Source organism: Lipotes vexillifer, unplaced genomic scaffold, assembly GCF_000442215.2.
Source record: "Lipotes vexillifer unplaced genomic scaffold, Lipotes_vexillifer_v1.1 scaffold1824, whole genome shotgun sequence".
In the NCBI taxonomy this organism is placed as follows: domain Eukaryota; kingdom Metazoa; phylum Chordata; class Mammalia; order Artiodactyla; family Lipotidae; genus Lipotes; species Lipotes vexillifer.
In genome coordinates, this window is record NW_006789288.1 from 365,749 (window position 1) to 381,120 (window position 15,372).

The following is a 15,372-nucleotide window of genomic DNA, read 5'->3' on the forward strand; positions in this document are numbered from 1 at the left end:
TCTCCTGTTGAGGAGCACAGGCTCCGGACGTGCAGGCTCAGCGGCCATGGCTCACGAGCCTAGCTGCTTGTGGCATGTGGGATCTTCCTGGACCGGGGCATGAACCCGTGTCCCCTGCATCGGCAGGCAGGCTCTCAACCACTGCGCCACCAGGGAAGCCCCTCATTGGGGTTTTGATTTGCATTGCCCTGATGATTAGTGATGCTGAGCATCTTTTCGTGTACCTGTTTGCCATCTGTATGTCTTCTCTGGAAAAATGCCTATTCGGATCCTCTGCCCAATTTTTAATCGAATTGTTTGGGGGTTTTTTGCTATTGAGTTGTATGAGTTCATTGTATATTATGAACACTAACCACTTATCATATATATGATATGCAAATATTTTCCATTTGGTAGGTCCCGTTTTCACTTTGTTGATGGTTTCCTTTGGTGTGCAGAAGCTTTTTAGTTTGATGTAGTCCACTCCCCACCCCCTGCCCTTTTTTGTTTTGTTTTTTTACTTTTGCTGCCTTTGCTTTTGCTGTCAAATCCAAAAATTCATCACCAATACCAACACTTAATACCTATGTTTTCTTCTAAAAGTTTTATGATTTCAGGTCTTATGTTCAAGTCTTTAATCCATTTTGAGTTAATTTTTATGTATAGTGTAGATAGAGGTCCAGCTTCCTTCTTTTGCATGTGACTGTTCAATTTTCCAAATACCATTTATTGAAAAGATTGTCCTTTCCCCATTGTATATTCTTGGCTCCTTTGTCATAAATTAGTTGACCATATATCAGTTTATTTCTGGACTCCAGAATAACAAATGACCCAGTGATCTATGTGTCTGTTTTTATGCTAATACCATACTATTTGATTACAATAACTTTGTAATATAGTTTGAAATCAGCGCACATGATACCTCCTTTGTTCTTCTTTCTGACCTTTATTTTTAAAGTATATTTTTTGTTGGGTATAGACTTCAAGTTCATAGGCCCTGTTTCCTTTAAGCCCTTTAAAGCTGTTCTTTCATTGTCTTTTGGCTTCCTTTATTTCTAATGACAAGCCAGCATAATTCTTATTGTTGTCCCTCTAAATGTAATTTGACCATATTTTCTGGATGATTTAAACTTTTTCTTTTCATCTTTGATTTCTACAGTTTAATTATAATGTGACTAGGCATACTATTCCTTGTATTTATCCTGCTTGGGCTTCACTAGACTTTTTGGACCTGTGTATTGTCTTTCATCAATTTTGAAAAGTCATCTTCTCTTCAAATATTTATTCTGCTCCATTCTCTCTCTCCTCTTCTTCTGGGACTTCAATTGTACATATGTCACACCATTTCATATTGTTTCATAGGTTTTTTCTTTTTAAATTAATAGCATTTGAAAGCAATTTTTTTAGATTTACCTAAAATATGAGTGGTAAGTACAGAGAGTTTCCATTTAACCCTTTACCCCATCATACACACACAAGGTCTCCCCTATCATTAACACCTTACATTAGTGTGGTATATTTGTTACAATTGATAAACCAATATTATACATTATTATCAAAGTCCATAAATTACATTAGGGTTCACTCTTTGTGTTGTGGGTTTTGACATATTTATAATGATATGCATCCACCATTACAGTATCATACAGAATAGTTTCAGCGCCCTAAAAACTTCCTGTGCTCTAGCTATTCATTCCTCCCTCCTCCTGGAATCCCCTGGCAATCACTGATTTTTTTAAATTTATTTTTTACTGTCTTCATAGTTTTATAAACTTTAAGAAGTCCTCTTTATTCCTGGAGACTTTCCTCCCAGAGACCTCCTTTTCTGCTTCCACCTATGTGGCTGTTTTCTAGGTCTGTGGAAGACTGTCATCCTAGAGATTCCTTTCAATGCCCTCTCGGTTTGGATCCACTGTTTCCAAGATTAAAATCCTTCATCTTTCCTGGTTTCCTCCTGGTTTTGCTAGCATACATCCTCAAGTAAGTGCCAAAAAAAAAAGGATACATGACAGCTAAACTTTCAGAGACCTCACATATATGAAAATGTTTTTATTCTGCTCTCACATTTGATTAGTTGGGTATATAATTCTAGATTAGAAATAATTTTTCATAGAATTTTGGAAGGGTTTATCTGCTGTCTTCTAGTATCTAGAGTTGCTGCTAAGAAATAGTATATAAATCTGTTTATGATTCATTTGGAAATGGCTTTTTTCAAGGTATCTAGAAGATTTTAGCATCTTCTCTATATCTTTGCTTTTGCAACATTTTACAGTGATAAGTGTAGGTATGGATCTTTTTTCATGCTTCGTATTGAGCATTTAGTTGACCTTTTCAACCTGAACACTAAGAAAGTTGCATATTATTTCCTTGATAATTTCCCCCCTCCCCTCCTTTTTTTTTCTTTATTCTCTTTCCTGGTCAGATATTGGGCGACCTGGATTGGTTTTTATGTCATATTTACCACCACTTTATGCTGTTTTCTGTTCTAGGAGATTTCTTTACTTCATTTTCAGTTTTTCATTTTTCCAGTTTTTCATTTCAGCAATCATATTTATTTTATCTCCAAGAACCCTTTTTTGTTCTCTAATTGTTCCTTTCATATGGTATTCTATTCTTATTTTATGTAAATTCTCAAATCTCTGAGAATATAATTTAAAATTTTTGTTTTATTTCATTCTGGTCCCTAAATTATCGGTTTCTTCTGAGGAAAGATTTTTGGTTTGTTTTGCTTGACTTTTCCTTTTCTTGCTGCTGGGTTTTGTTTTATGTTAATGATCCTCAGTTGTCTGATACTTAAGAAGGAAGGTCTCAATAGCTTATGCAGATATACTATGCTGTTGTGAAGGTAGGACCTGTTGTCAGGTCCCCTCTCTGAGACCATCTTCTGCCTGGGACAGGGCAGGACAAAGCTTTATTGACTGATGGGCTTTAGTTTGTGGTGAATGGACATAGAGCTGACTATGAAGTTGTGGGCTTTCCACATGCCAGAATGAGTTGTTTTCACTCTGGAACTCCAACAATCACTCTTAAAGCTTTAGCTCTCCCTTAGGTAATCCATTCAATGACTAAAAGTATGATAAATGTTAGCAGTTTCTAAGCACAGGAATGGAGAGAGGAGTAGAGCTGCTGACTGATGCTGTTGTACCATGTACAAACCCTTGATTAATTTCCCTTTTTTAGACCCCTTTTCTCACTCCTTCCTTTAGCTGTATACTATTTCTAAGCTCAGATTTTCCTCCAGTTTCTATTGTCAAATGGATTTCTTTTGTAGGTACCTCACATATTTAAGGCTGCAGCTTTCTCTACCTGTTTCCATCCTTCAACCTGGTCCTATCTGCTTTCACCTCCCAGAAGTGTGTGACAACAACTATCTCTTCTCCCCTAATTCTGTTCATGGTGATATGTTTTTTCCTTTTTATATTTCTATACTTTTATTTCAGTTAAGCTTTATATGCCCTGTCTGCCATCTTGAACTAGCTTGGTTTTGTTCTTATGTCCTTTTCTTCCTTCACTTAATCAAAACTCTCATTCATTTAGTTTATCAGCTCTCAGGTTGGTGTTGGGCAAGACAGCAAAAAGATTAATTTCAAACAATGTGCTTATTTATGCTAATAAATATCTGGTTAGTAAAATTTCATGAAATATTACTAACTTTAGGAAAAAATATATAAGGCAGAGAAAAAGTTTGTAGCCTTGCTGGAAGAAAGAGGTTAGGAAGAATAGAACTGAAGAAATCATCATAGGTCCCTTGCAGTAATTTTCTGCCTGAAGCAGTCTCCTCTTCACTTACATCCAGGTATAATTTTTTATTTCAGCTGTTAAAATGGGAGCTGGGAAACTACAGCCCATAGACCAAATCCAGTCCCCTACTTGTTTTATAAAGTTCTATTGTTCTAAAATGGCAAAGTTGGGTATTTGTAACAGAGGCCATATGACTCACAATGCCAAAAATATTTACTGTCTGATCCTTTACTGAAAAAAAATTTTGATCCATCTCCTAGAAGATCATTCCTGTACTATACCCCCTTTATTTCCTCTTTCAGGAATTGAGCTGCAATTTCATGAGTAACCTTACAGCCCAAATTTCTCTATCACCTCAGATATAATCTGGGTGGACACCATAAAATCAAAGAATCTTTGTATTTTAAATCAACTGAATTCATCTTATTTTACTCCCTCTTCCCAATAACATAGTAACTAAACTTGTTCTGTATACAGTACCCTTATTTTTTAAATAGTAAACATTTGATATTGGTCTGCTTGGATTTTTCCTTCCTTCTTGAATCAGTTTTGGTAATTTATGTCTTTCTAGGAGTTTGTTTATTTCATCTAAGTTGTCTAATTTTTTAGCTTGAAGTTGTTTATAATATTTCCTTAACATTCTTTTAATTTCTGTAGGGTCTATAGTGATGTTTCCTCTTTCATTTCTGATTTTGGTGGTTTGTGTCTTCTCTCACTTTTCTTGGTCACTCTAGCTAAAAATTTATCCATTTTGCTGACCTCAAATAATCAATTTTTTGTTTCATTGATTTTCTTTAGTGTTTTACTATTTTCTATTTTATTATTTTCTACTCCAGTCTTTTTAATTTCATACATCCTGCTTACTTTTGATTTGGCTTACTTATCTTTTTCTAACTTTTTAAGATAGATGTTGTGATTGTCAATTTTAGATTATTTATTTCCTTCTAATATATATATATATATATATATATATATATATATTTTTTTTTTTCCTTGCGTTATGCGGGCCTCTCACTGTTGTGGCCTCTCCCATTTGCGGAGCACAGGCTCCGGACGCGCAGGCCCAGCGGCCATGGCTCACGGGCCCAGCCGCTCCGCGGCACGTGGGATCTTCCCGAAACGGGGCACGAACCCGCGTCCCCTGCATCGGCAGGCGGACCCTCAAGCACTGCGCCACCAGGGAAGCCCCTAATATATTTTTAAACCTATAAATTTCCCTCTACACACGTCACATTCCTTTAACATTGATATATTCTGTTTTCATTTTTATTCACTTTAAGACATGTTGTAATCCCCTTGTGTTTACCTCTTTGATTCATGATTACCATTTGCATGATATATATTTTTTATCCTTTTATTTTTAGCCTGTTCATTTCACCTGAAGTGTGTTTCTTATAGACACCATATAGTTGGATATTTTTTTAATCCACTATGACAATCTTTGCCTTTTGATTTTAGTCCATTCACATTTAACATAATTACTGATATAGTTAGACTTATGTCTACCATTGCATTATTTCTTATTTGTCATATCTTTTTATTTTTCTGTCCTTACTCTACTGCTTCTTTTGTTTTAACCAAGTATTTTTAGTGTATTATTTCAATTTCTCTGTTAATATTTTAGCTATATTTTAGAGGCTTTAGTGTGAATGGTTTCTCTAGGAATTACCATAATCACCTTCAACTGTTTACAGTCTACTTCAGTTTAATATTGACATAATTTGGTATTATATAGCAGCTTTGAGCCAATATACCTCTATATACTATAAACTCAACAATATTTTGTTATTCTTATTGCTTTTAAAAATCTTAAGCTTTTTTAAGAAAAATTGAGATGAAATGAGAAAAACATATACACAATCTTTTATACTTAGACATTTATTTATCATTTTCAGTGCCCTTTATTCTTTCTTATTGGTTCAAATTACCTTGTGTCATTTCCTTTCAACTTAAAGATTTTCTTTAGTATTTCTTCAGCAAAGATGTATTCTCTTTATCTATTTATTTATTTATTTGTCTGAGAATGTCTTTATTTAAGCTTCATTTTGAAGGATGGTTTTACTGGGTATAGGATTCTTGATTGACAGTTTGGTTTTTTATTCTGTACTTCTGAAATGTTTCTTCACTGCCTTCTGGCCTCCGTTTTTCCTGATGAAAATGTTGCTATTAATTGTATTATTGTCCCCATATGTAATGAGTCATTTCTCTTGCCACTCCCAAGATTTTTGCTTTGTCTTTGGCTGTCTTTGGTTTCATTAAATTTGGAAATTTGGACATTATATTTTCAAATATTTTCTCCCCCTTTATCTCTCTCTCTTCTCCTCCTGGGACTCCCCTTATGCATATGTTAATACTCTTGATGGTATTCCATTGCTATCTGAGGCTCTGTTTATGTTTTTCTTCATTCCTTTTTCCTTGTTGTTCTTCAGATTGATTAATCTCTATTGATCTATTTTCAAGTTTGTTGATATTTTCTTTCACAAGCTCAAATATGCTGTTGAACCTCTCCAGTGAATTTTTCATTTCAGTTGTTGTATGTTTCAATTCTAGATTTTCTTTTATTAAAAAAATGGAAGTTGGGCTGCCTAAAGTTATGGATCTGCATTAGATAATCTCTTATAATTTTTAAAATTCAATTTGTTTAAACTAAAAACAAAAACAGTTCACCCATTTCTCCCATGCCCATTTTCATTTTAAAGTAAATTTTATCTCTTTATTGATACTCTCTATTAAATGGCACATTTTTATCATATTTTAATTATTTATACATATTTATAATAGCTGTTTTGAACACTTTGTAAATCCAACACCTGGACTCACTCAGTGTCTCTTGATTGCTTTTTTCCTGAGTATGTATCATACTTTGATGTTTCTTTGCACATCTAGTAAATTTGGTTGAAAATTAAACATTTTAATTACACATTATTGCAACTTTGAATTCAGTTTTATTTTTTAGGGTTTTTGTTGTTATTATTATTGTTGTTTTGGTAATTCACATGTACTTAAACTGTGGATTTTAACCTGCCCCATGGTTTGCAGCAGCCAGTGGTTCTTATCAGTTTTTTGTTTGTTTATTTTTTTGTTGTTAGCCTATCTTCCTAGCGGTTTCCCTTTTTTCTGCATAGCTTAGTAGCCACCTAATGATTTGCGAGAGACATTGTGTTCAGGCCAATAAGTCTTCCACCCTCTGCCAGGTGATCTGTAGGTGGGTTGAAGAATGCATTTAAAGTCGCTGCTAGTACTCAGATCTCACATCGTTTTTCAATTTTTGCCATACTCCTTGAGTCTTCCCTGCATTTACATACTTGCCCAACTAGCCATGGATATGTAGAGAACTTATTTCAACCATTCGATACCTCTTTCATATCCAATATCTCCCAGTCACATTTTTGGCTGGTCTGACACTTGCCTCAACTTGGACTGCAACCTCAAACTAGCAAAACTGCATGTTTTCTCTGTCCATTCCCAAACCAGTCTGCCACTTTTAGCCAGCAAGGTCATGGGTTTTCTGCCTCCACTCCATATCAAATCCACTCCACCTCCTCTGGCAGGAAAGCTGCTGGTTTTTACTTCCAACTCCATGCTGGTATAACTAGTTTTTCCCAACTGAGCTGAAGCGGGGAAGAAGGGTGAGAAGAATGGTAGCAGTCCCAAGCAGGAAGGCCTCAGACTCTCAGTGATCCTACCCAAAACTCTAGCATTTTTTTCAAGAATAACTGCTTCTCAATTTGATAACTGCCTTTGGTCAGTTTTCAAGGTCCTGAAGTGGTTGCTTTTATTATTTTATACAGTTTTATATGTAGACTATATTATTGAAATAAACTGTCAACTTCTTTTTTTTTTTTTTTTTGGGCGGTATGCGGGCCTCTCACTGTTGTGGCCTCTCCCATTGCGGAGCACAGGCTCAGCGGCCATGGCTCACGGGCCCAGCCGCTCTGCGGCATGTAGGATCTTCCCGGACCGGGGCACGAACCCGTGTCCCCTGCATCGGCAGGCAGACTCTCAACCACTGCGCCACCAGGGAAGCCCTGTCAACTTCTTCATGTTATCATTGTTGGAAATCCCATATCCAACTTATTTTTATGTCCCCTGATTAAGCAATTTTGATTGGGTATTTGTTATACAATCAAACACTTGTTTAGACCAACCTACATGTTTACAATTTTTTTTGTTCATTTTTCCTTCTTTTATAGTCCTATGTCCTTATTCCTAAAGCATATCTTCTTATCGTTTTTCTGCCAGTAAAAATGGAATATATTCTTAGATATATTTGCTTGACAATATCTTTCATTTGTCCTTTTCTTGAATGATAGTTTAACTTGCTGCAGAATTCAACATTGGATATTTTATCTCTGTACTTTGAAGACCTCATTTCGTTACCTTCCAGCTTCTGTTGTTGCTGTTGAGAATTGAGAATCTGCTCTACTGTTTTATTTCTTTATGACTAATCTATATTTTTCCCTCTAGATTCTTTAAGGCATTATTTTTGTTTTTGCTGATCTGTAGTTTCTTAACATTGTGTCTAAGTATCTATTTATTTTTATTTAATCCTGGTGAGAATTTATTTTACTTCCTGTGTCCAAATCAATACAGAATTGATTATGGCTTTAATCAATTCTATAAATTTTTTAAGCCAATTTTCTTCTCAAATATTGTCTCTTTTTCACTCTTTCTATTCTGTTTCTGAAATTTCTATTAGATATATTTTACATCTTTTCCAAAATCTAAATATCTCATATTTTCCATCTCATTTTTCTTGTTATGCTACACTCTAGGTAATTTCCTCATATCTACCAGTTTACCGTATTTCTCTTTTCAGCTGTATCTAGCCTGCTGTTTAAGGTATCTAGTGATTTTTAAAATTTCAGTAATTATTTATGGTTTCTTTCTAAATGTTGTATTTGAGTCTTTTACAATGCTTCCAGGTATTTCTTTTCTTATGTCTTAAGTATTTTTTTAATTGTCTTGAGTTTCTTTGAAAATGCATATTTTATATTGTCTATCTGCTGGTTCTGTTAGCTGAAGTTTTTGGATATCTAAGCCCATTCTTTGTTGTATCTATCAACTTTTGTTCATGGGGATTACTTCTTATTTTGTAAGTTTTTATTATAAATTCAGATTCAGTGGTGTTTTGTCTTTGAGACTTTATGCAGTCTGGAATCAGGAGTGTCTATTAGGGATATTTTGAACTAGCATCTACCAAGTGCCCTAGGGATAGTTCCATGGGAAGATACATTTTATGCCAAATTCAGGGTTTGGGGGTTCCTAAACCATACAAATCATGCAAATTTGAGCCCAAAACATAAGTTAGTTGAGGCCTGTATGAATTCTCAGAAGTGATTTTGCCACCCAGAGACCAGCTAAGACAAACAATCTGCTTTGTCTTCTCCCTTTGTCAGTAGAATGATAATTTCTGGTTCACTCTTTTAGTAAGAGTTCAGTCCTTTAAGTATTCCAATTTTGTGGAGTGGTTATAGTCAGAGAGGAGGGGACAAGAATCTTATTTCTAACTTTCTGCCTTGAGTTTGTCAAAATTCTCCTCTTTTACCCTTGACAGATTGGTGCCACCAAAAAGGAGTCACAGCTAAAGAATACACTTAAGCTGTTTCAAGGACCTGAAAAAAAACATTAGAAATTATGATTCATAGTAAATGAAGGTAGCTATTTAATTTGCAGATGGCAGTTTGCAGTATCACCTTCTGTCCTTTACAGAAATCTCTGAATTCCCTCTGTGAGTAGGGACTTTCCTTAGTACCTAGTTGACAGAAATAATATGTCTGCTACCTTATAATTACTCATCCTGTCCACCTCTACTTCCTATACATAATCTAAGATACTTTACATTCTCCCAAAGACCAGGTTTACTTTTTTCTCAGCCTTTGTCCCCTTTAATAATTTACACCCAAACATCAACTGAGTTATCCTTTCAATACAAATACTTAAGTCTGCTGCCATTAAAAAATGTGGCACACTGTTTGTGACCACATAGAGGGGTGGGATAGGGAGGGTAGGAGGGAGGGAGACACAAGAGGGAAGAGATATGGGGACATATGTATATGTATAACCGATTCACTTTGTTATAAAGCAGAAACTAACACACCATTGTAAAGCAATTATACTCCAATAAAGATGTTAAAAAAAACATGTGGCACACTGCCACTATGATCTTCGATAAATTTGAGAACTCTTATCACAACAAATCATCTTATTCCTGGTGAAAAATCTACTTTAAAATATAAAATGAAGTAAATCTCTTCATATTGCCATGACATTTAAAAAATGTCGTATATTATGAGAAAGCTTAGCACTTTAAAGGATTCACATATAGTTTAAAACTATTTTTTAATAAAAATACTTTTTCTTAGATTGACAAGGACTTTGGAATATATGTTAAACAGACATTTCTTTAACCACACTAGCAAGCAACATTAGTGTACATTATGTATCATTATATAGGATTGGCTATTAATATATTCGATGAAATCAAATTCCTCTCATATGTATATATCTATGTCTAGGTAGATATATAGACATGCACTTTTTTATATTTCAGGAGCTATACTTTTTATGATATGGTGTGTAACCTGGTCATTCTCAGGCTCTGAAGTTCTTCCTGATGGAAGTTTATTTGGACTGTTAATTATCTTTTATGGTGCTGTTATTGGCGGGAAACTTTTGGAAATCATTAGAATACCTTCAGTGCCTCAACTTCCCCCTCTTCTTGGTAAGTGAATAATTAGCTCTCATTTTTTTGTCATTGACCACATGTAAATTATGACTATATTCTAGTCAGAGTAGATATAATTTAGAACTATTTCAATGTAATATGATCTATATAGCTTTTTTATGTGTGTACTTATTATATATGTGTATATATAGCTTGTTTATAGAAGTATTTATTCTCTATACACACACAGATTTTTCCTGAAATATATATATATATATTTTTTTCCTTGCGTTATGCGGGCCTCTCACTGTTGTGGCCTCTCCCATTTGCGGAGCACAGGCTCCGGACGCGCAGGCTCAGTGGCCATGGCTCACGGGCCCAGCCGCTCCGCGGCATGTGGGATCTTCCCGAAACGGGGCACGAACCCGCGTCTCCTGCATCAGCAGGCGGACTCTCAAGCACTGCGCCACCAGGGAAGCCCTGAAATATATTTTTAAATACTTCAAATATACTCAGTATATGATTCTTGTTCCTTTATCATTTAATAGGACATTTTTTACTTAACTTTACATATATTGTAGAAAAGGAAAAATTTGAAAAAAACTGAATTTTTCTGTAGATAACCTAATTCAAATACAATTACAAGATTCAAATGCTATATTGACTAGGGCACCAGAAGGTTTTATACTTTTTGGGTGAGCTGTTTGAGCATCTCCACTATGTATATTCATCAATGCATCATCTGCCTAAACAATGGTACCCCCTGTTTCTTCATCACCATCATTATAATTCTCCAGGTAGAGGAAAATTAGTGGAAGAACTTCTATCAGAGGTGTATTATATCTTCTAAGTATTCAACACATTCAAATATTTAGTTACTGTCAATAGAGGTAATCACTCTCGCTTAACTCTAACACCCTTTCTGTGTTCATAACACGCATTCAGCACCTCCCAAGTATTTACTGAATCTTTTTTCCTCCTCTCCAAAACTTCCGCTTTTGTCCGAGCTCAGCCTCTTTGTTTCTAACCATTCCATGGACTACGGCAGAGCTTTCTATCTGGTCTCTCCTTCAGTTTTATGTCTATCTAATTTGCCAAGACCATCACATAGAAAATACAAGACTCATTATCTCACTTCCTGCCTAAAACTTTCCCATGGTGCCTTACTCTGCCAAAACAGGGGAGGGTAGAGGGTAGGGGTAGCTTTCCATGATCTGGCCCCTCCAGCCCATTCCCCACTCCCATCCTACTCCTTTATGTTCCAGCAATACTGAATTGCTTGTTGCACCCCATTGACATATATCATTTCTTATATCCATTCGTTGATTTATGCTGTTTCCTCTACTTGCATGTAACCTGCCCTTCACCAAAGTAGCGAGAGACATAGTGTGTTTGAAGAAGGGAAATTAAACATTTCTGTTTTCTCTCTTGGGAAAATGAACTGAATCAGACATGGTTTATTTTCTTTCTTCTAAGGGATGTTACTGGCTGGTTTTACCGTTAGGAATGTTCCATTCCTCAGTGATCACGTCTATATTAGTAACACAATGTCTTCAACTTTAAGAAACACTGCCCTTACCATTATTCTAATGCAAGCTGGGCTTGGACTCGATCCACAGGTAGATTTCCAATTATACCATGAGTATAGTTATTTTCAATATTAGAGGCTGCTGGAAAAGAAAAAGAGGCAGAATTTTTCTTACAGCTGTTCCAGGTAGAGCAAAACTAAGTAAAAGAACAAAGATTTTGCAGAAATATTGACACCTTAATTTCTACTTCTGGTTATATTACTGATATGAAAAGAAATCTCTGTGATATAAGATCTCTATTGGATATAATCTTCAATTATTTACATAGAGATAAATGTCCCTTATGCAACATTTGTATCATTTGAGAGTTGTGGCTCTTCTGTGGAGAACTATTTGCTTTTCTGTTAACAAAGGATAAGGTCATCCTGTAAAAGGTTATTGCTTTTGTTTTGTTTTCTCAGAATGATTAAGAATTTCAATAATATTATTGTTTCATGAATTTTTCCCACAGAACTTGTTCCTGATTATCTTTACATTTTTGTAAAAGCTAATCTTTTCAAATATTTCTTAAAATATTACTGTCTAGGGATCATAAATCTATTGGGGTTTTTAAAGATGGATATTCATGAATATACCAGCTATTCAGGACATAACAAATGTGGCAAGTATATAAGACTGGTGGAAGTATCTTAAGAGCATAAATAATTATAGACAGTGATAATTTATTGTATTATCCAGTAGAAAATTTGAACCAATAAGAAAATTTTAAAGTTTTCCCTTTCAGTTAATTACGCAGTTTTTAAGTGATTTTCTCTTTTGGCATAATTATTACCGCTAATCAAACAGTTCATCCCTACAAGTTAACTGATGGAGGTAAACCTACAGGTTACTTTCATTATACTATTTACTAGGAAGATTAAGGGAGGTAGAAATAGTTATTTAATCACAGAGAAACAGGTCATTTTTAATAATTAAAATACAAGTGTTTTATAAACTATGAAATAGTTTATAATCCAATATATGATGACATAAAATGAGCTGCATTAGCATTTAAAGCCCAATGTGACATCTGGAATGTATTTCAATATTTGCTTAAAATAATTTTCTTATTGCCCAGTATAGGTTTGTCTAAATGTGACTATGTTTATATTTCAGGCTTTGAAGCATTTGAAAGGAGTTTGTTTAAGATTGTCTATGGGTCCGTGCCTCATAGAGGCATGTTCAACTGCTGTTGTTTCCCACTTCCTTATGAATTTTCCCTGGCAGTGGGGATTTCTATTAGGGTAACTTTTTCTCATTTTTCTCTATAAAAATATTCAGTTAAAATTCTTGGTTTTAAATTATTGAAATATTCAGAATATTGTATAGACAAGCTTATCATTAAAATTATTTTCACAATGGTAGAAAATCTTGGAAATCGGTTGGTTAGAAACAGAGCCATGTCCTAAATCTACTATATCCTTAACAAATATTCATAGTCTCTAAATGCTTAATGCCAAGATAATTCACATCATCAATTTTTCCTCCTATACTGTAATCTATCTCTATTTTTTAACCTATCTAATGACTTCTTCCTTATATACCGTATGTGCATAGATATAAAATATGTATCTATTATATGTAATACATGTATTATATATGAAAGATATTTTGTATAGATATAGATGCTATAGCAAAAAACAGCAAACACCATTTTCCTAGATCCAATGTCCCATCTATTATTATCCACCATCCATTTCCCTTCATGTACAAATTCCTCAGAATAATAGTCTATAATCATTATCTCTATATCCTGAGCTTCTTTTCATTTTTCAATCCATTTAACTTTTGCCTCCACTTATCCATTCCAGTGGATGCCATGTGCATTTCTAAAAGATAAGGGCATTCTCTAACTAAATTAACGACAATTTCTTATTATCCTTAGGTGATTTTTAAAAAAATTTTGATCTACTCAATATTTGGTGGAATCTTTGAATCAAAGGATTGTGTATCCAATTTTTGTCCAGGTCTTGAATATATCTTTTATCTCCCCTCAGTTCTCTTTTATTATGTCCTTTTGTAACTCCTCCCTCCATATCTATTAAGTTTTTCTTTATACTTCTCATCTGCTTGCCTTTGCAGTACACACTGGAAATTTTTCTCTGCTCAGTTCTCTAGCTTATTAACTCACTCTACAGTTATGTCCCTATCACCTATTTATTTATTTAACTTTGGCAATTAGTTGTTAATTTCTAAGAACAGTAGTTAAATGTTATGAACAGATAGAGTATACTTTCATGATTCTGAGGATATTTAGTTATTCTGAAGTCATGTTCTTGTTCTCTTTTTAGTATATCTCTTTCCTTGGGTATAAATTATTCCATTTAATGAACATGGTGCCTCAATTCAAAGTGTTGGCTTTCCCCAAATATTTGGTGATACTTTAATGGGTACTCATTTTTTTAATTGAAACTTCCTATTAACCTGTGTTTTGTTTTATCTGTTCGCTATTGCCTTCTTGCAGGAAATAGGCCAGTCATGCTACCAAGCAAGTTTCCTTAGAAACTCAGGCTGAGATTAAGATTTTTCTTTGGCCACACCTTGTGGCTTGTGGGATCTTAGTTCCCCACCCAGAGATTGAACCTGGGCCACGGCAGTGAAAGTGCCAAGTCCTAACCACTGGACTCCCAGGGAATTCCCTAAGATTCTTATGCAAATGATTTATTAAGGGAGCTCTCAGTAGAAACCTCTGAGTGAAGAAAGACAGATAGGAGTGTGGGAAAAGTCAGTGGTTCCAAAACTTTGCTACCCATTAAAATCACCTGGGGAGTTTTTGAAAATCCCAGAAATTAGAGGAGTGATATCAGTGAGATGGCAGAATAGGAAACTCCAGGCTCACTTTCCCACATGGAGACACTCTCATAACAATATGAGGACCAGATTACCTTTATGGTAACTCCAGAAACCACTTGAGAGGTTATATATAGCATTCCATGCAAGCACAATGCTAAGAAGAGGCACAATGGAGCAATTAGAACATTCCATTGCACTTACTCAGCATGGATAAACCCCACGTCCCTCCTACAGAGCAAGGGCAATCAGGAGGAAACTCCCAACTTTTGAGTTCTCCCTCAGGAGGGAAAGAAAAAGCTGGAACGTGTGTCTTATATTCTGGCTTTTAAAGAGGCTGCCCAAGGCACTGGTTTCTGTCTCATCTGACTTGGAACATTGACAGAAAAGAGAGTGGCACATTTTAGATGCCTGAGGTCCACTGAGAACAAAGGTGAGTCTTGTGCATTGCTTTACTCCAGAGATATTGATTGCAGTACTGCTGATAGATACCTGGGGTTACTCTGGAGTAGGAAAAAACCAAAGTCCAGCTGGAGATAGTGCACCAAAGCCTGGAGAAGGCACATTCCAGAAAGGTTTGAGAGACTCCCAGAATCTTTAGCTGGGATGATTGGTGAAGGTCTTTCC

The 15,372-nt window shown here is 35.1% G+C and overlaps 1 protein-coding gene across 1 annotated transcript in view; it reads left to right on the top strand.

Annotated features, from left to right (window-relative positions):
* Positions 1 to 15,372, top strand: part of SLC9B1 (solute carrier family 9 member B1) — a 48,633-nt gene that overhangs the window by 9,883 nt on the left and 23,378 nt on the right. Inside the window, exons 3-5 of the mRNA XM_007462463.1 lie at positions 10,274 to 10,444; positions 11,864 to 12,006; positions 13,072 to 13,199. Of these exons, the coding sequence (XP_007462525.1) occupies positions 10,274 to 10,444; positions 11,864 to 12,006; positions 13,072 to 13,199 (442 nt within the window). The remainder of the gene's footprint in view (positions 1 to 10,273; positions 10,445 to 11,863; positions 12,007 to 13,071; positions 13,200 to 15,372) is intronic.